The 21112-nt window shown below is 47.8% G+C and overlaps 6 protein-coding genes and 1 non-coding gene across 7 annotated transcripts; 3 read left to right on the forward strand and 4 right to left on the reverse strand.

Moving 5' to 3' along the window:
* Positions 1-3146: 3146 nt before the first annotated feature.
* SCP_1202700 (hypothetical protein) lies at positions 3147-3556 on the forward strand (the record flags this gene model as incomplete). Its single annotated transcript, XM_027763154.1, has 2 exons — positions 3147-3200; positions 3260-3556. The coding sequence occupies 2 exons, from the start codon at positions 3147-3149 to the stop codon at positions 3554-3556; spliced, it is 351 nt and encodes a 116-aa protein (XP_027618955.1).
* Positions 3557-7551: 3995 nt separating this feature from the next.
* On the forward strand, positions 7552-8833 carry SCP_1202710 (hypothetical protein; the record flags this gene model as incomplete). Its single annotated transcript, XM_027763155.1, has 7 exons — positions 7552-7571; positions 7632-7740; positions 7788-7966; positions 8027-8165; positions 8221-8385; positions 8438-8589; positions 8647-8833. 7 exons carry the CDS (start codon positions 7552-7554, stop codon positions 8831-8833), a joined length of 951 nt encoding a protein of 316 aa, XP_027618956.1.
* Positions 8834-9436: 603 nt separating this feature from the next.
* On the reverse strand, positions 9437-9557 carry SCP_t1202720. Its single transcript has 2 exons — positions 9521-9557; positions 9437-9472 (listed from the first exon to the last, which is right to left on the reverse strand). It is a non-coding gene; the product is annotated as a tRNA-Arg (tRNA).
* A 391-nt stretch (positions 9558-9948) lies between these two features.
* Positions 9949-11543, reverse strand: SCP_1202730 (Probable acetate; the record flags this gene model as incomplete). The annotated part of the gene is made up of 5 exons (XM_027763156.1): positions 9949-10008; positions 10070-10711; positions 10760-10800; positions 10853-11037; positions 11104-11543. 5 exons carry the CDS (start codon positions 11541-11543, stop codon positions 9949-9951), a joined length of 1368 nt encoding a protein of 455 aa, XP_027618957.1.
* A 5520-nt stretch (positions 11544-17063) lies between these two features.
* Positions 17064-17793, forward strand: SCP_1202740 (hypothetical protein; the record flags this gene model as incomplete). The annotated part of the gene is made up of 4 exons (XM_027763157.1): positions 17064-17318; positions 17370-17472; positions 17526-17594; positions 17645-17793. The coding sequence occupies 4 exons, from the start codon at positions 17064-17066 to the stop codon at positions 17791-17793; spliced, it is 576 nt and encodes a 191-aa protein (XP_027618958.1).
* A 145-nt stretch (positions 17794-17938) lies between these two features.
* Positions 17939-19745, reverse strand: SCP_1202750 (hypothetical protein; the record flags this gene model as incomplete). Its single annotated transcript, XM_027763158.1, has 5 exons — positions 17939-18628; positions 18686-18847; positions 18907-18993; positions 19042-19616; positions 19667-19745. The coding sequence occupies 5 exons, from the start codon at positions 19743-19745 to the stop codon at positions 17939-17941; spliced, it is 1593 nt and encodes a 530-aa protein (XP_027618959.1).
* A 369-nt stretch (positions 19746-20114) lies between these two features.
* Positions 20115-20820, reverse strand: SCP_1202760 (predicted protein; the record flags this gene model as incomplete). Its single annotated transcript, XM_027763159.1, has 3 exons — positions 20115-20375; positions 20432-20504; positions 20558-20820. 3 exons carry the CDS (start codon positions 20818-20820, stop codon positions 20115-20117), a joined length of 597 nt encoding a protein of 198 aa, XP_027618960.1.
* Between the last annotated feature and the right edge of the window lie 292 nt (positions 20821-21112).

Below are 21112 nucleotides of genomic sequence, written 5' to 3' on the forward strand. Positions count from 1 at the left end.
AATGTGAGTCACATTTACCGCCGCCTGCCACCCACGCTATCAAGCAAACAGGGCTCCATGTACGTGTTCATTGTGCACATCATCCTTCAGATTCATGCCAAGTTCCATGCCCTCTCCGCTGATTTCACCAAATCAAAAAATGACAAATCGGAACGATTGGTCACAGCCTGCAACCACCTGCTCAAGATGCACAATGTCGCACATTCCCTGCTGTCTTCTACCCTTCAACGCAGACCCCGAAAAACCACCGTCCTCGTGGATCGCACCTAGGACACCAATGGCCTTGCCAGTCACAGATCCAAGACCTTCTTCTGGACAACATTATGTATGTCTTGCCTTCATCCCACATCAGGACTCACCAGACTCGTGCAGTCGTCACATGTCTCTGTGAGGCCTTCCGAGGTCATGCCATTGCCCACTATGTCACTCACCTTCTCAAAGCCCAACCCCTCACCTTCGAATGGTAGGCCATCTGTCCCCTTGCACTTTGGCAACTCTTGTGCTTTGGCTCGCTCATGTTGTTGTAGGTTGTCCATGTGCCTCGCTGTATCTGTCCCATGTCCATCATCCCTGTACCATAGGTGCATCTCAGGCACCCGTGGAGTGTCTCATTGACTCCCATACACTAAGATGGCAGTATGTGTTGGAATAATGCACTTCATCATGCACACTGTTCTGCGAAGTTCTTGTTCACATTGGAATGTACTAATGGAAATTCTTACACGAGATAAACAATAAATGATTTCTCTAATTTTCGAATGCTCTTGTGTTGTTTATAACAATAACATACTCACTATATTAGTAGTGTACTTGTACCACTCCCCCTCAGTGTTTTCTGGATGAGAGCACTGAGGGTGAGTATTCTAACTGACTATCTTATGATTACCTAACTGATTGCATACCTAGACCGTGATTGTATTGACTAGGTATGCCTAAATGTATTCATAGTGTCTTCTGGACGAGAGCACTGAGGACCACGATTGTACTAACTACACCACCAGGCGACGCGGGTACCGGGCGGATACTGGGTCCGAAAACATTTGGCCGGTAGTTAGCATGTAACCGCCGGTTACGTATCAAGCATATAGTTCGTAACTAAACTCAGCTAACCATCCGGTATATGGTTTGGATACCTGGTGTTTACCTACTGTTAGTTAATTTGTAGTCATCCACTAGTTACTTTCTATGTAGCTGGCGGTTACCGGCTGGCGCCATGGTACAGTTACCGGGTGGGTAACTGGAATTGGGTAACTGGTGGGTACCCAGTGTCAGTTATCCGCTGGGTACCCGTTGGGTAACTGTGCGGTACCCATACTGTACAACATTGCCTATCAGACTACATTATTTTCAGTGTTGATGGTGCAAATCTGTCAAGGTTTCCTTAAGCATGTTCATAATATCTCTCTCAGCCCATGCCGCTGTTGCTGTTGTCATCGTAGTACGCCATCACAAAAAGCGCCGCCAGATTTTATCCATTTTAAGTTGGGAGAAGTATTTTGCTCCTTCTGATCGTAATATAAGTTTATACTGATCACCATGTAAGTTGATCACATTATCCCTCAACTTAGCTTTAGATAACAAGGTGCGGAATAATGCTGCCTCTTGTAAGTCTATACCGAGTCATTTATAATTATGTCGTTATTCTTCTACAAGGAGCAGTAATATTTCACTCATATAACGCGAACCGCAGGCAAGTCGGACGGGCCCAAGCACCTTAGTGATGCATGTTCACACCTCTCGATCTCTTCAGATGCAGCTCGAGCACAAAATATAATTAAGACATAATGATAGTTGTCTACTATATATCTCGGACCATTTGCAAGCTTCTCAACACCATGTTCATCACGCTCCTCTATTCAACGAGGCCAGCTATTCATGGGTTAATCAGTCCATGACTGTGAAAGTGATTGGGCAAGCAGGAAACAAACCACTCGAGAAGTCAACCACTGCGGATAAACCACGGGTGCATGCAACTTCTCGTCGCTCTCCGGCTCGGTCACTGAACTCTCCTCATCCGCAGCGGTCTTCATTAATAGTGCTCGAGTAGGTTGCTTGATGGTTTCATTTTTGGTGGAATGCCCACGGCCTTGGCGGAATGTCGAGCTCAAATTCTCATCGGAGTTTTCTCACTTACACTTCCTCTTCGGAGCTAGCAGAGGTGAGTCTTCATGCTGCTGCTTCGTCGTAGAGTTATAACGGGACGTCAGTTGCAGAGAATTCGATGCCGCCGAATGCAACTCCCTTGGTTTCCTCTCTGCCAGGTGGATGGTCTAGATATTGAGTTCCTGTGAGTCTCAAGTACGTCTGACAGTGTTTCTGCTCTCACTGACTATTGGATCGACTGTCCTTGGAATAACAACCACCGTCAAAGGTTTACTTTCAGGGTGGGGGGTGCAGAGAACTATATTCTGTACCACCCAAACATTGCAGTAAGTGGAATGAGTAATACGAGGCTTGACTTACCACAGGATCCAGTGTTCTCGGCACAACAATTAGAGTGAGAGGCTCCACATTGGGATAGCCATTCAGCACGTTGGAGCTACTGCACTCGATGACTCAACCATGGTCAGGTGGAGCTGACATTGGGTTGCAGGGGATGGGGAATGGCGCGGTCAAGAGGAAGGAAACAGAGGACGCTTACAGCGCTGGACCGGCACCTCAATGACCCAAATTTTCCCACTGTGGGACTCAACGTTCAACTCTCAATATCACAGCACACTCGTTGTGCGTGTCCAAGTCACTATTCACACCGTATTTTACCACCGTGAGTACTGAATTTCTCTGCATCGAGTGTGACCACTGATGGTGTTCTTTGCGCAGGCGATAATTTCTATTTAATTTATTTCCACCCTCTTTCTCAAGTCAAATCCGCTGGCATCAAGAGTAACCGCGACGCATCTATCCCACCTGGATGCCACGATGTCAGTGCGGGAAGTCGTACAGTGAAGTTCGTCATTACAACACTCACAAAGCGAAATGTGTGGTCGCTATACGTGCTTCGCGGGAAACGTACGAACTCGCGCAGGTATTGGGGGCTGACCCGTCATTGAAAAGGCCGCGCATGGAAACGGTATGTACGGTTGTACTTGGTCACTGGCAGACTTCTCAATGTAATTTAGAATGATGGCCACATCATTGTACCTGGAATGCAGGTGCACAGAGAGCTGTACTCTGCATCTCTGCCCGAAACTGCATTTGAAGTATGTGACTTATTCCAATTTTGGGTCAGATCTAGTGCTGATGGTGCAACACTCTTCAGGGCTCATCATTTGGTGGAGATATCTCATCAGGAGACTTGCTCGCGGATGCCGCATCCATGCCTGAGATAACCAACGAGCTGCGCACCCGTAGTGGCCGTCGTCTGCATCCCACCTGGAAGGTTCGAGATTCACTGCCTACAGGGCCTGGTGGATTGGATATACAACACCCAGAATCTACACAGAATCCACAGCCTCTGCAGCCTTCGCGCCGCATACTTCTTCTCGTTACAGAGAAGATTCGCACTGTGGCCAACCGTTTCAGTCTCAGCTTCTTGTACAAGCGGCGGCCTTCTTAGGCTCCCCGCACGGATGTCAATCTCGAAGAATGCTACGTGCCTACTGTGAACCAGGCGGCCACAAAGAAGTCGAGACGTTCGGTATTGGACATTATATTCCTCTATCCTAATCTCAACGCTTGGCATTTCGCACACCACTACTGGCTGGCCGAAGACAAAAAATCTCAGGCAGAGCGCGATGCAATGCAGAACCTGGTCACTCGCAAGGACTTTAATTCGGACGATCTTTTAGGTGTCAGTTTTAACAGGCTCGATGAAGAATTAGCCAATGATGAGCAAACACCATAGTCCGATGAGCGAGGAGGGTGGCAAAAATCAGGAGTGACAATTGGTATACCTACAGGAGAGAAGTCTACACAGGCCTCTCGGCGTGCTACGAATAATGCACGGGGGCGCACGGAGCGACGCGAACATGTGGAGGACACTCAGGCAGAGCATGTGATTCCTGGCATGCAGTTTACGGTCCCGGATTTCTGGCACAAAAACCTGTGCACGGAGATCAAAGAGACATTGAGCTCAAATCCTGCAGCTCGCGACTTCGTATTTGACCCGTCATTTGTGGAATACAAGCACCCTGGGGTCGATGGAGCACCAGAACACGTTTACAGTGAACTTTACAACTCGGAGGTGTTTGTGAACGAGGACCTTCAGCTACAACACTCCCCACGAGAACCGGGATGTGACCTACCATGGGCCATCATCGGCTTGATGTTCTGGTCGGACGCGACCCACATTTCTCAGTTTGGACAGTCGAAGGTTTGGCCAAATTACATGTATTTTGCAAACCAGTCAAAGTATGCTCATGCATGCCCAACTGCAGCAGCTGCCCATCATGTTGCATATTTTCCCTCCGTAAGTGACTTGTTTATCCTGTGACATCTTTGATGCTGACTCAATGACAGTTGCCTGACCATGTACAAGACTTCATTCGCTCTCAGAACAAGGGCAAGGCTGCGACGGCCCACGTTTTGACCCACTGTCGACGCAAACTCTTTCAAAAAGCATGGGGCCTACTTCTCAATGATGAGTTTATGTATGCATATGAACATGGAATTGTCGTCGACTGCATTGATGGGGTGCGGCGTCGAGTATATCCGCGTATATTCACTTACTCAGCCGACTATCCAGAAAAGTGAGTCATGACCTAACCCATACTTGTTTTCGATCTGATTGGAATCCAGAGTATTGATTGCCACTCTGCGTGACAAGGGGTGTTGTCCATGCCCTCGTTGTCTAGTTACAATGGATAAAATTCCAGAACTGGGAACACAGGCGGATCATACGCTTCACGAGACATCAGCTCATGTAGATAGTGTCGCACGACAAACCCGAGTGGCGCACACTCGTGATCTTATTTACAAACAAGGCTATGTTGTAAACAGCACCAAGGTTGATGAGTTACTGAAAGGAGATTCGTTGGTGCCGATGGAGGTGCGCAGAGTTACCCTGAATGGCGGTTCTCATGCTAACAGACAGGTGTAAAATGTATTCTCCAATCGTCTGCTATGCTTTGGACTCAACCTCTTCCTCCTCCTCGTTGTGGATCTTCTGCATGAATTTGAACTTGGTGTATGGAAGGCCCTATTTGTGCACCTCATCAGAATTCTAGAGGCCCACGATGGAGATTTGGTACATGAACTTAATAGGAGGTAAGTGCTCAAGTACTTCATCCCTGTAGAATGTTCTTACTTGTGCCACAGGTTTCGGCAGGTTCCTACATTTGGTCAGACCACTATACGTGCATTTGCCGCCAATGTATCTGAGATGAAGCGGATGGCTGCGCGGGACTTCGAGGACATTTATGCTTGCCTTCATGTCACAGCTGTTTTGCTAATTGCGTGCACAGTGTTGTATTCCATGTTTCGAAGGTCTGCTCCCATCGCCGCACAATGAAACTATCCTGGCACGGCCTTGCCAAGATGCGTATGCACACAGATACATCTCTTCGTGTACTGGACCACACCACTACTGTCCTGGGGACTCACTTACATTACTTTACTGCGGTGACATGTGAGGCCTTTGCAACTAAGGAAACAGAGGTGGAGTATGCTGCTCGCCAGCGTGCACAAGTACGCCAAAATGCCGCACGAGGTGGACCAACCTCTAGTGCAGCTACAAATCGGTCTGAACATCGTGCACGCACATTCAACATGGGTACAATTAAGGGGCACATGCTTGGGGATTACGTACATTGCATCAAGTGCTCTGGGACGACTGATTCTTACAGCACTCAATTGGTGAGTCTGCCTATGCTTTCACTGCTTACAGTTGACCACAAAATAACATCCCAGGGCGAGCACGAACATCGCCGAGTCAAGGCTCGCTACCATCGTACTAACCAATGCAAGACAAATGATCAACTGGTCAAGATTGACGTACGTCAAACCCGCATGCATCAAATGGCTCATGATCTTCGCGAGCAAGGAGTAGATGTTCCCGGAATGTCCCCGACCAAAGTGGATGGTGACGCGACAATATTCTTGAACATGGACCCAAAGGTGCATGACCATATTGCCGCTGAGCAAAAAAAACATCATTTTTCTTCGAGACTGGCAAGCAGGTCAACCCGATGACCCCGCAATTCAGGTATGTTACTAGTCAGATCCTGAAGCCTATATCTGAAGTCGTCTCATAGTCTTTCGTGTCTGATCTGCGCTTATACTTGCAAGACCAACTAAGTAGCATAGACAAAACTGCGCTTGACCCCGACATTCAGGTAACCATTCACCATGACTGCATTTATCAGCACACCATTGCTCGCATCAACTACACAACGTACGATGTCCAGCGGGATCAAGATCTTATTAACTCCCGCATTGGCAAGTGTGCGATTACGATATACCACCCTACAACTCCTGGTGTCTCATCACGGCGTTGGGTGTTTGCATCAGTACTCGGCATCTATCATACGTTAATCCTGCACCCGGGAATGTCGGAGCCCAAGTGCATGGAGTTTCTGTGGGTACGCTGGATGCATACGGTAGACATATTCACACATGGACCTGCCGTCAAACGCATGGAATGTGTCGCATTTGAACCACTTAGCTCTCCAAATGCCTTTGGTTTTATCAATCCAGCGCAGGTGATCCGAGCTTGCCACTTGATTCCCGCATTTCATCACGGTCATATCACTGACTTGCCCTCAGTTGCCCGTGATCCTGAGGGTGATTAGAGATACTACTATGTCAATCGGTGCGTGATGTCTCACTGAATGTTCTAGCTTCTCACTCATTCCACAGATTTGTTGACCGAGACATGTTCACTCGGTTTGCTGGCCTTGGCATTGGACACGTTGAAGTGCAGCTCGAGCATGTCGAAACCATGTCTGAGGATGAAGATCTTACCTCATAAGAGCACACCGGCACTCCACCATCATCCGTGAATAATGTTCTGGTGACATTGGACAATATCAAAGTGCTTGAACCTGCTGAAGCTGCTGAAGCTGCTGATGACATGGACCTTGCGGACCTTGATGAGGAGAATGTGGAGGAACCCAGTGACGTCGACGATGCAGACCCTAGTGACATTGACGATGATTATGATGAGCTCTAGGTTCAGGTTCTCGATTGTGCTAGTCTCAACTGGTCTGACATTTTAGCGATCAGTCGCGGTCCTTGAAATTTGTTCCTAATACTATACAGTCCCTCACGCAGCACAAATACACGAAGCCGGTCCATCAATGACTTCTTTGCTTCCTCTCCATCCTCGCACGCTGCCGAATACATGGCCAAAGAAGGGCAAGTGATCCCAGCACAACGTCACCACTTCAAACTTGGCCACAATGAGGATGATACTGACGACATGCGTCTTATCAAAAAAAGGCAAGTTTGATTCCCACACCACCTTCAAGATTATCTTACGGCATCATACTCTGCCTCAGCTGTCACAGGCACCCCTTTTATCGCCAGGGTGCCATCTTTGGCATCATGGGAGATGCCTGGCGTGACATTCAGACGATTATAGATGTCGGCTTTACATGGAACTCACACACAGACATGTCGACTGTCTCATACAGGTAGTAGTACAATACAATCTTGGTTATGACTCATCTGATTCCGATGTAATGTTTCTTCAGGCAAAGGAAAATACACGGGTTATACAAGATCCTCTGCAAGTATGCCCCCACGGTACCCGATGAGCTTAAGAAGCGCAGTGAATCAGGACCCATAGAGATCGCACACATGGTATGTGGTATCTTCAAGGCTTGATCAGTACTAATTGTCAGATGAAGCTGGACTCAGGATGGAACTCCGTTCGTGCTTGTAACATACATGACATTAGAGGTGACATACTGTACTGGCATGAATTTGAGCCCCGCATCGATAAGGACCACAAGTCACTCCGCGGTTTCAACCATCCAGAATGTGGTTGCTTGTTATGTCCTGCCTCCTACCATTGGGAAGACCCAGCGTGAGTTTTTATCATCTGATACATCCACTACGTCGCTGATACACCACTGAGGACTTGCAGAGTACACGAGGGCTTGTGCAATGGAAGCAAGAACTATCCTGCTGGTGCGAGCGACTGGCCAAGCTTTCTGTGGGAGAATGAGGAGACCAATCAGGAAGATCTTATCAAAGGATTTCTACACAATGAATTGCTCATCAAGGTAAGTCTCTATGTGTGCTACCTCGATGCATGAAGCTACCATTGGCGTTGTACAGGCGCTACGCCACATCCTCTGGGGACCTTCTGCTGGACGTGCCGGTCCAACCTTGACAAGCAATGGTGGTAGTAAGAAAAACCAGGGAGGAAGTCACAAGCTGAAGGTCATGATTTACCGCATCCGGTCGATCACTGTTGGTTCGATAGCCTATTCAGTGATGGTGGTATTTTCTGACAAGCATGTCCGGAAATTTACTGACATTCTATCGTCGGCAGGTCCATTTTTTGTTATCATCACAAGGAACCATGAGCGTGGGCGGCGATGGTGGGAAGTTCCTATATGGAGAATTCTACCACCGACTCGTTAAGTTTATGGAGCAAGACATGACACCCGCTCAACTACAGACTCTCTTAGACTACTGGACCACGTACATTGTGCTGACCCTGTCATTTCCATAGTGCCTAATATTCTAGCAAACCCATAGTGAGGTCCTCGGCAATGAATTCGAAGACTCGGACAGCGACGCTGACATTGAGAACACTGCAGGGCATATGTCTATCGCTGCACGTATGCGCGCTCAGCAAGCCGACAAGAACTGGGATCATGACAGTGGTGCTAATGTCGAGGATTCTTCGCAGGGTGCCATGCTTGCGAACAGGAACACGGCGTGAATTGTCTGTTGTTGTATAACCCCATAGTGTACCGCTTGCAATCAATTTTATTATTGTGACCACCATGGATAGTGATCAGAATGAGTATTATTCTTCCGGTACTCAGAACAATTGCGGCCACTCATGTACCGAATGGTATGCCATTGCAACGGGCATAATTCTTCTGGTGATTGCAAGTGTCACGGTACTTTTACTACTTGTAACGAGAATAACAGCACATTTTAACAGCATTTTATCAAAGTCCTAACCTTTCATTGTTAAGACAGATTGCCCTTTTATTCATTCTGCTCATTCTGATGATTTTATCCATTCTAATCACATTATATTGCAATATAATCGCATTACAAGTTCCGCGCCTTTTTTGTGATGGCCATCATTGGTTAAACTACAGTTAACTATATTATTTACATGGTGGGTACTGTGTCAAAACCCTCTGATGGGTAACCGACGGTTATCCACCAGGTAACTCCAGTCCTGGTCATCCGTCCGGTACCCGGCTCATCTGGTAGTGTAGCTCCGAACTTGTAATCTCTATAGTATGATAACCATGTCATTTGTAAACTTTGCTCTAAGTAAGCTCTTTCAAAAACGATGAGAAAAATGCGACCAACCTGGGATTCGAACCCAGAATCTTCAGCTATTCCAAACACACTAGCCTAATGGTTTCCCCGCTAGTCACGTGCGAAACCGGAAACTGACGCCTTAACCATTAGGCCAGCCGGCCTTATTTGAACCTCAATATCTTCTCCTGACGTATGCGATTCCGTACATATCGAAAACTCGGCGAAATTCGCAGCCGTCGTCGAGCTATTGCGTCTGGAAGATGGGAGGAAACGAGGACGGAAGGTGGAGACCCAGAGTAGCATGTGATAATTGAAGCGACAGTTGGTGACCCGGAAGATTCGCATTCACTTGCAAATACACACCAACAGATAACATTCAGGCAGGCATGATTACTGAATGTTAAACGTTCCACAGATTTCCTATCCAAGGGGATGCGAGACTCTCAAATAAAACAAGTGTCTGGCAGTCACTACAGCCCCAAGAAGAAAAATACAGTATCCTTTTGTAATACAGATTTTAGCGGGGTTCAACTTCTCGGTCATCGTTCGGTTTCAGTTAAGCACTTGCTCCCAGAACCGACTTTCGAGCGCGCACTCCTTCGCCATCTCAAGCTGGATGCAGACAATGCTTCATCAGCGCAGGAGGGGAGAAGTTCAGGATAGAAACGCGCACCTGTTCATCAGTCTGACACACGAGCATCCGCTTCCCATCATCGTGGTTCGCGCCAACCTCAGCGACAACCCAGTCGCCTGAACCCACCTCCGCGTTAGCTTTCTCGTCTATCACGAACCCAAGACATGCGACCTTCCTGGCAACCTCCTCGCGCAGCTCCACACTGTGCTCGCCAATCCCGCCCGAAAACACAAGCGCGTCAACCTTCCCGCGAAGCTTGACAAAATACGAGCCGAGGTACCCAACAATGCGGTCGACGAACAGATCGAATGCTAGCCGATACTTCTGTTCGCCGTCCCATCCGCCGCTCGCGTCCGGGCCAGCCTCCTTCATCTTGCGCACGATGACCGCAAAGTCCGCGGTGCCCGTGAGCGCGGCCCAGCCCGCGCGGCGGTTGAGAATGTCCTCCGCCAACGTGACGTGCACGTCCACCGCCAGGCGCCGGTCGTGGGTGATGCGCCCCGCGCGATTCGTATAGTGGAAAATAAGCGACGGGTCCACTGTCCCGCTGCGCGTCGCGCCCGGCAGCCCGTTCAGGGGCGTCAGCCCCATCGTCGTGTCATACGCCTTGCCGTTCTTGATCACGCAGACGGATGCGCCCGAACCGAGGTGCATCACGATCAGGTTCATCTCGGACGGGTCCTGCGACAAATTAGCATTGTGGAGAGTAGAGTAGAAACAGGTGCGTACCTTCTGCAGATACTGGCTGACTGCCTCGAGGATATACGAGTCTGTGCAGAGAGGTGAGTGCGGCACGACAACAATACATCAGGCAGTACGCACAACTCAGCCCATGGAAGCCGTACTTCTTCAGGCCCCGCTTCTTTGCAATGTCCTGGCGGATGGCATAGCTGGCGATATGTTCCGGGATGGGTCGGTGGAACAATGTGTCGAAGTACGCAATTGAATTGGCTCTAGGTAGGGCCACGATGCACGCTTCCATGACCGACAATGCTCCACCATTGTGTCTAAGGCATACATGAATCAGTAACCCCTCTTCGAGCTGCATCAAGCACACGGGTTCAAGAACTCACAGCGGCGCGAGATCCGACAGCGTCTCGATATGGTGGTAGCTCTCCTCCGTGATCACGACAGGCTCCAAGTAGTCGCCGCCATGGACAACACGGTGACATACGTGCACAATTTCAGTGCGGTCAATGCTCGCCTCTTCTTTGAGGTAGTCAAGAAAGTGAGAGAACGCGGTTGCGTGGTCCTTGATAGACTCGACGGGCTGCTTGTTCGCCTCACGGCCCTCCCGGTGCGAAACGAGGGAGAAGGTGAAAGACGCGGGAGGAGCAGAGATATTCGAGACATTCGAGTTTAGCAGGAGAGACACAACGTCGTGAGTGGACCCCTTTTCAGGCGCTATGTCCGAGACGCGGTGGAAAAGTGAGATTTTGAGTGAGGAAGAGCCAGCGTTGACCGCGAGAATTAGGCCGCTCTGGGGCGTATGTGCCGGGGTAGAGAGTGACATGGGTTAACCTAGTCTCGGGACCAGCCGTTCGGAGTGCGAAAAAGACGTGTGAGAGGCTGCATAGTGTCGGGGGCAGAACTAAATCAGGGAGTTCTGCCGGCAGAACCGGCAGAACGGCAACTGCCAGAGGTGGCGAAACTTGGCGAAACTCCTGGCCCATAAATTGCATGGTCTGTGGTAGAAGGACAACATACAACTAGACAGAAAACTAGAAAGCTTACAATTGGTCAATTGAGACTCTTGGGCTTTGTACGAGCGATGCTGAGTTCATTTGCGTCCATTTTTACGCTTTCATCTCCTAAGTTAGGGTTAAAATGTCAGGTGACCATTGTTCGGAGCATGGAAATGTCCCCAATTTGGACGTTTTACGGACCAACCGGAAGATTCATATGTCAGTGTCATGCTCACACTGAATGCAGGAGATAATTTAGGCCTTAAAAGTCTCTCCCGCTGACTATAGCCCCAGTTTGACTGGTACTTCTGCCAGGTTCTGCCCAAGCCCGCCGGGCAACTGCTGGCAACTGCCAGTTCGGCAGAACAGAACGGCAGAATGGCAGACTTCTGCCAACAACACTAGAGAGGCACTACCTGAACGTGTGAATTTCGCATATATAGAGGGGGGGTATGTCACGGTCACGTGAACAGATGCCACAATGCGTCGCGCAGACGCGACCTGGCTGTATGCACTGTAGCTAGCCACTGTACCACGTTCCCTACTAGACCCTCCATTTCCCGGGTGCTGTGCGCCATGCCCCATGACGACAATTTATGTAGTTTACTGTTGGAACTTAATCAAGGCAGCACTGTTCTTGACAACAATCTGCTGGATGATCCTAAGGGAAGTGTCTTCTCAGCACCCATGTCAGCAACTATGGAATAATCGAGACCGAGTAGGAGAGCCTTTGTGACGTCCACCTGCCATCTGTAGGGTGCCTTCATATGGCTCTCACCACCTCGATAATTTTGTTATGAGTCATGCCCAGGTGGAGTTGTACCCACACTTGTTTGCGGCTTCAGCTCGCACTGCTTGAAGTATTGTTGTCGACTCGGGGTATGCATGGGCCTTGGCCGGAGGAGCTTTTGACTCCTGGTCAAGTGAGTGGTACTTCGCTATGGTTCACCGGGCATGGCAAAAGGGAAAATATGCTGGGCTATCACAGTTGTTCATTGATGTCAAATTTATGATAGTTGGTTAAGGATGCCTGAGCTATATGTGTGTCTTGTTGTCTGAAGTCGAATGGGGAGTCTGCACAATACAGATGGAGAAATGTGGGAGGATGCCTAGCAATCGTGTGCAAGGGCTTGCATTCTTTCTTCTGATATGATGCCTACAACCAGTGCAGGGCTCAACGAGTTTTCTTATACAAGGCCTACAACCAGTGCAGGGCTTTCCGAGTCTTCATCGTCTTCCTATTCATGTGCCTACAACTATGTGCAGGGCTTACCGAGTGCGCATGTCCTAAATGATGTGCCTGGCTGATAACTTTCCTACATGCTTTCTGAGAACTTTCCGAGAATGGTTTGAGTATCTAGCAACCATGTGCTAGACTACCCAAAAGAGACTATATGAGAGTGCAGTAACAACTCACTGCCTGCGCTGAACTGACTTCATTGGGATCCTTTTGATTATGAGTAACAAGTTACAGGGAGGAGTGGAATAAACTCCTATTCTTTTAGTTTATCACTTGTAGGGTAAGCTACAAGTGGAGGGTGAACTCTTCACTTATAAGGGCTATAAGTGGAGAGAGAAGACTGAGGGTCAGGGCACCTCGAGGGTCCTTTTATACCCCTCAGATGTCACCCGTTGTGACCATTACATAGTAGTGTTACATGGCAGATTGGCCAATAGCAAAATAAGAGCATCACGTGATCAAAGGGGAAAGTAGGAAGGAAAAATGTCTTAGGACCTTCGTGTCCAAGAGCATAAAGTGAGCAGGGAGAAACAGGAAAGACAAAACTCTTGGGACCTCCATGTCCAATAGCATAAAGCAAGCAGGGAGAAGTAGGGAGAAAGCACTTTCCGAGTTTTTTTCCATTCAATAGCATAATGTGAGCATCAGATGACACGCTCAGCCAAACATTCTCGGGTTCCATCTTAGTCACGTGACTTCTTCATCGAGCGCTTCACCGGTGGTTACGTGTTCACAAGCCAAACACTTTTGGTGCATGACATTGTGGTGAACTTGTTGCACACATTTACATGGGGGTCTGTATCCAAATGATCGTGCATTGTTTCGAAGCCTTATGAATCATCTTGTTTAGAACCAGAAGTAGTGTCTGTGGCTTCACTTACATTTATCATTGTCAACTTTTGCACATATCATCTCTGCCGAGATGTGACTCACCATGAGTAGAACTTGGTCAATGACATAATCTTCTCTAAGCCCAATAACCAGCAGGTGAAGTAGGACCCGAGGGAGGGCAATCACAGTAACCATACTTTTGCTTTCTTATATGCCTGTTTACTGACTTGCACAACTCAGTGGTCTGCGTCCTTCAAGTTCTGTACACTGTGTATGGTGGTGATATTATCCCCAAAGGACATGGATGCCGTGGTTAACATTATCAAGATGAAAAAGACTATCTAAACTTGTCGACTGGTTTCCGACTAGCTTCAAGCTTGACATTTGCAGCAAGCCTCTTCAGCCTATACCGTGGTGACCTGGTGAAGGTCACTTGCAGCCTGTGTATGCTGTTGAACATCACTGCAAATACAAGTGCGTGGAGTCATCTGGACCACAAGTTCAACCTTCTGGACTTGAAGTGTGCATTCGTTCACTGATATTTCAGTCAAGGTAGGATGTGACTTCTTGAAGGTCGTGAGGATCTTGCCATGCTCTAAAGCTATTATGGGGAAGTTGATATTCACTCCACTGACACAGAGGAGATTGGCAAGGTACTCAGCATCAGAAAAATTCCACTTTTCCTTAAAGACCTTTTGCTCTGAAAACTCTTATTTAAGGCTATAAGTTCTCAAATAAGTCTCAATAAGTTGGATTTTAGGCACTTAATGTAATATGGCTTATGCCCTTTTTGTCCTTATTTCCTTAAATAAGAACTATAAGTCTGTTTAAGGCAGTTAAGTGTTCTCTTAAGAAAAAGTTGAGTTTTCCTGATGAGGCTGTAGACTGTAGTAATCTTCCGGAAATTTATAAAGTCAGTGAGTATTAAGCCTCTCCCTTTGTTAGGCCCGATCTCTCTTCGTGTTGCTGACTCATGACCTTTTCATCATCCCTATTATCAGTATCCTGGCTTACTATTATTTCTACCCAATTTATAACATCCATACATTAATTGTCAACTACATGGAGGGACCTACCTCGACATAAGGAAACACTGCACGATAGTTATTGTCAGCCATGACTGAATGGTTATTGTGTGATATAAGTGCAACCTCACAAATTATGGATACAACAGAATTGATACAACAGATATTGATACAACAGATTATTGATACAACAGTATTGATACATGATGCAGGTTCATTTTAATCGCAACTCACAAATCGATTTCTAGAGCATACACATTCAAAATGCTCTGCCACTTATCATCCCATTCTTTAGGGAACATGCATGTTGCCTGCTCATAACTCTGCATGACCAAGAAGCAGTGGATATCTGGTGAGAGGATAGATGCCATTCTATTCGGTAGGTGAAAGGCTTCTTCCAAGAACTTTAGCCCCTCCTCTTGGACGTGGTGTCTTTTTGCCAGTGTAAGCTGGAACACTGTGACATAGTTTTGATCATTCTCCTGCATGCACATAAGCAAGTTGAACATCGTGTTGTTCTGCCCACTAGGTCGATAGTAGTGGTCGAGTTTGAAGTCCGAAATTGTATCATTCATTGAGAATAAGATGTCACGAAGTTCAGGGATCTGCACGGAGATAGCATAGGATTGTGTAGCAATACTATGGGGGTTGTGTGAGTAGTAACTGTCTCTCATCTTGACTAATTTTTGCAATGAGTGGATTGGCCATGTCCCACCCTGCACCAGATCAGGGTGCACGTAGGTGTCTATAATCCATCCTATGATTGATTTTGAGGAGGGATGGCTAGCAAACAACATGGCAAATTCTGTGATCTGCTGAGCTTGACCTCAAAGATACATTTCCCACACCATCTCCATAACCTCATTGGAGATTACAGAGGTGACATAAGATGCTCTGTTCTCAGGAAGCAGCTGTACAAGGAAATTTTCTTCTCTGCTGTTCAGTCCATTCGCAGCTCTGATGAGACCTTCATAATCTAAGGTTCCGATAGTGAGCTTAACAAGTGACTGGTAGTTCATGATGTCATAGGGAGAAGCATATCAGAAAGCATCACGAGCTGATGGGCCAAACTTCTGATAAAATCAGTACAACTCTTCTTCGGTTGCCACATCATTCTTCTGGTGTGGATGACTGGTAATGTGTTAAGTTTCCTTGTTTATGCACATAGCCGATGATACTCACACCATGACAATTTCCGCAAAACTCATAAGTTTCATAAATCAGCCACTCCGCAGATGTTCGCGACGAGGAGAAGTGACTTTGATGCAGAATCACAGTGAGTATTCACTTCCTGTGGGGAAGCTGGGTTTCGTCGTGAAGCGATTTGAGTCAAATAATGACCAGATATCATCTGATTCCCACTCCAGGGTGGGCAATTCATTATAAATCTGTTATTGTGAGTTACAACCAGGTTTCTTATCAATCAGTATCGCATTGTAACTCCAGCTTCAAACCAGTAACAACTAGCTGCACCACCCTGCAGACCTCTTCAATAACTGGTACCTTGTTACAAACCCCTCTGACATTATCAGAGGGGTTTGTGTTGAACCTACAGGCGATGTGGCACTCAGGCGATAGATGTAGCGATGGCCCAAAAATTAATTAATTTAATTTAATTTAATTTAAATAATTCATGTTTCACTTTTCTAGCTGGCAAATCCGGGAATTTGCAGGCTTTCTGGAATGAATATTACAGCAGTTCCAGAATATAATGATATTCACCGATTTTTTTGCACGTGTTCCCAGAATGGAATTTCCATGTTTAGTAAGATCATCTGAGCAGGCTCGATAATGCTCGAAGCATCTCCACGAGACTTCCTGCCCTGCCTGTATCTGTTACTGCATCATGGGCAACCGGAGAATAAGTTCTGATCTCAAGCAGTGTGCTTTGAGGCTGTGGAACCTAGGCTGGGACCTGGAAGATGTCATTTTTGCTCTCTGTCTCTCGTTCTAGCCTCTATCGCTGGAGGAACATCTTCACAGAATACAGCTTGGTCAATAGACCTCCATCTCCTTTGCGTGGTTGTCCGCGAATCCTCACTTGGGCAGTACTCTCTGCTATACATCTGCTCTATAAAGACAGTCCAGACACATACCTTGACGAACTCTGCTGGTGGCTAGGCATACACCATGACATCGTGATCTCAACATCAGCCCTCCATCAAAATTTGCAAGATGTTGGACTTACTCATAAGGTTCTCCACAAGATAGCCTGAGAGCGAAATGAAGAGTGGCGTGAGGAGTGACGACAGATGATTCGCAATAACTTCACAGGAAGTGGCGATGAGTTCATCTTCATAGATGAAACCAGCAAGAATGATCGTACTACCGCTCGTCACTATGGCTATGCGATGTCTGGCGAGCGTGCAGACTATCAGCATGCCTTTGCCCAAGGGATACGATACTCTGTGGCAGCAGCATTGTCCAAGCAGGGATATGTGGCTGCACGTGTGGTCGAAGGCTCATTTGATGCTCTCGAGTTTTATGATTTCATTGTTGAGGATGTGGTATGATTTCTGCATTGTTTTGCACTTTCTCTATTTGCTCATGAACTGTAGCTTCCACAGACAAACCCATTTCCTGATTCTCGGTCTGTTATCGTGCTCGACAACTGCCGCATACATCACAATGATGCTCTTGCTGATGTCATTCAGGCCGCAGGTGAGCCAGTACATGCATTGCCTCACCCTTTGATAGATTTTCATTGATTCCAGGCTGTATGCTACTATATCTCCCACCGTACTCACCCGATTTCAATCCGATTGAAGAATCATTCAGTACATGTGAGTTCAACTGGCAGCATACTGTGGTGTCAGGCTGACTGTCGGGGTAGTCAAGCAACACATCCGCCGTAACCGATTTGAGATCGAGGGTGCCGAAGACCCAGTTGCGGCATTACTTGAAGCTTGCAGTAGCATTACGGCGGAAAAGGCCGAAGCGTGGTTTGGTCATGCTGGGTATATTATAGCACACAATGAATAGTATGTTTACAGCACTGGTCGTGGACAATATCTTGGAATGTCTAATGTATGAGTTGCTGATCAATAATTGCAATGAGTTGTGAACTGAATGTGATGGTATCAAGAAAGGAAAAGTGGTATGAAGGTAAAAGAAGATGGAGCAAATGTCAGGTGTCCCAGAGTCCACACAGCACTTCATCGCAAAATAGAGCATGCTTCTCGCAGAACCGATCCCAGCCAAGCTTTGAGAAGCCAGCATCCCCAGACCAAATCTCCTTCTCGAGATCTTCACAGTGCCGATCACCTAGGATGACCTCAAGTTTCTTGAGCTTGCAACAGTCATTCTCGGAGATCTTGTATTTAGCGCAGAACTCCGCGACAGTGATGTCACGAGGCAACGGTATGACTTTATTGTTGTTGTGATTAGCGGTAGGAACGGCTGAAGTAGTGGAGTTGGACGACAGATTGATGGCAGCGGAGAGATTGTTGACAGCAGTGGAGGAATTGACGAGATTCATGAGGGCTACAGTAGAAGGGTTGGTTGGAGCAAGAGGGTTGGAGAGGGCGGCCGAAAGAAGGTGCGAAAGCGTCGACAGAGGGTTTGATTGCTGTTGCTGTTGTTGAACCAGCTGCAGAAGACAGGCATGCATCAGAGCATCGGAGGTCCCAGGCATCATCTGAGGGAGTCCATGGCCCGTAGCGGTAGATATACTGGGCATTACTTGAGGGAATCCAGGACTCGAAGCGGCAGATGCAACAGGTGCGATAGCATTAGTTTCGGATGGCAGCTTGAGGCGTCCGGACTGAGAAAAATGATTCGAATTGGGAGGGGCATCAACGGTTGCTTTTCCCGATACCTGCTTGTAAATTATGTCTTAGTAGCTGTGTGAGCAATACAAGGTGCATATAGTCACTATATTTGCCGCCCACACCTGCAGGCGCAGATCAGTTAACTCCCAGTAATGGCTGCTATCGTTACGGTAGATGCGCTTCCCAGGGAATAGGAATGAGTTTCCAACTGGGTATTTTTCGCGCAGTTCTGCAAGCCTGAGTGCCATAAGAGTGTCCAGACTCGCCTGATCAGAGATAAGCAACAGAATAAAAATGCGCTCGAGAGCAATTGGGATCACCGTACCTTCTGCTCTTGAAATGGCGTAGCCTCTGACCCTCCATCGTGCACAAATTGGGGTCCATCGTCCTCGTCATCACCTGTCTCCCAGGGCTATCCGAGGAATCAGAATCAGAAAAGCACATAAATACCGAAGCTTACAACTGCGGCCTTTGCAGGCTCTGGCATACTAATTATGATAACTAAATCTTTCTTCCTCTGTCCCAAACTCGTGAGCATTGCCTTGAAACCGTTCTCGTCTGACAGAGGTTTGAGCTCTGCATTCTTGGGCGTCTTGAATTTCCACTGACACTTGTTGACAAGAATCGCATCGCGGCGACAGGGTGTTGCAGTCGCAAGACTGGAGAGGAAATCGGGAAGGGTAATGCCATGAAGCTTGAAGAAGAACGGTCCCTGTTTGACGACCGTGTCGGGAGTAGGCTTCGATTTTGAAGGGCGTGAGCTTGCTGCTGCGGGGACAATAACGTGGATATAAGCGGTCACTTCTACCTCCTTGTTATCAATCTTCTGCTTCTTCTTGTTCCGAGTAGATGCGCTCTCGTCCTCCTCCTCACTCTCACGAGCAAGTGGCACATTTTCTTCGTCGGCTGAATCATCACTGACCACAACAGATGGAGCAGACTTCCTTCCCTTTGAAGCCTTCCTCTTCTCCTTTGCTGACTTCTTTTTCATGGCTTTTGCATGAAGAGCAGGTGTCGTGACAAAGTAACGGAGGCCTGTGTTGTCTTGTTATCGGAAGGCGAGAATTGAGAACATTTCCACATACATCTTTCCGGGAGATTAGGGACAATTTCCTTCTCAATAATCTCATCAAAGTTATCAGGATCCTGAACGGTGGAGGACATCCTGGCGGGGTGCACGAGAGACGAAGGTTGGGGGCGGTACAGACACGTCTGGCAAACGCGTCCTTCAGAGGTGCCAGACAACTCATACTAAACATGGAAATTCCGTTCTGGGAACACGTGCAAAAAAATCGGCGAATATCATTATATTCTGGAACTGCTGTAATTTGATTGGTATCAATGGCCAAAATGTCCACCAGATGTGGGATGCATAAAGTACAAGAACAGGAACACAAAATAATGTTACAGTACCAACCGTCGCCGAGCACGATGCAATTGGCGTTCCCGTTGTGTCCTTGCCACTCAACCTCCTTAAAGCGATGTCTGTCTTGATTAGAGCCAAGGGTCTACTAGCCTGAGCTGGTCGTCAATTCAATAGCCCCCCAACGGCATTCCCCCCATCAGAGCAACCTCTCCCTTGATCAGGTTGTCCTTCGACTGTTCGTTTGACCTATGGCTTCTCTCGAGGACCAGGAACGACAGGATAACGGTATCGCGGATTTCGAGTGCGGGTGGCATAAATAAGAGCTGTGCAGGGGTCCAGGTAGAGTTTTTTGGATCAGACTTGGGATCTCTCCGCGATCTCTCGAACCCCGCGATAGGTTCCTTAAAGCCATCATCCTCTGTATGGAGCTAAGGTTGATAACGAAAATTAATGCCGCTGTGGAACCCGGACGCTATAGACCAACCTGGAGAGCCATCCCCGGTGAGTTTCCCTTCCACTTGTACTTCCGGCCCTTGTCGTCCTTGAACGAAACGTCACTATCAGGAGTGCATGAGAAACAGCAGATATACACATGGTAATAGGTACTCACTCCACGAATGGAATGATACTCTTGTGAAGCCATTTGCTCAGAGGGATGAGCGGCTGGTCACCTAGCGCGACCCTGTCAGAGGAGATGTAGTCGGTCCATACGTACGCCGCAAGTACATGGTCTTGGGGGTCGAGCACGCGAGTCGTGGACGCGTTCTTGCCGTGCTCGGTGTACACGACGTAGAGAACGTTACCGTCCTCATCGGTGATCTTGGTGTTGCATGGATTGTCTGGCTGTAGTGTGAGTCTTGTGAGTTCCGACATGTTGTCAGTGCGCAATGTCGCTGCGCAAGGCAAGCTGCTTTAAATCTGAACCAGAGGCTGTACAGGTGCCTACTGCGGGGAAATAGATGAGCGCTCATCTGAGCGGGGATTCTTATCATTGGCAGGCATTACCGGGAAATGGCCTGCGGTCTGTCAAACTTAGTTGTCCACACCTTGGCCGCGATCACTGAGATGCCACTGCAAGTTCTTGCTCGGAGAGCAAGCCCTTTCCTAAGTGACAACCGTGTTGATACAAAGTGATTGTGCACGGTTCGTTTTGCACAGTCATAGG

This window comes from Sparassis crispa (genome assembly GCF_003851025.1).
Source record: "Sparassis crispa DNA, contig_000010F, whole genome shotgun sequence".
Lineage (NCBI taxonomy): Eukaryota > Fungi > Basidiomycota > Agaricomycetes > Polyporales > Sparassidaceae > Sparassis > Sparassis crispa.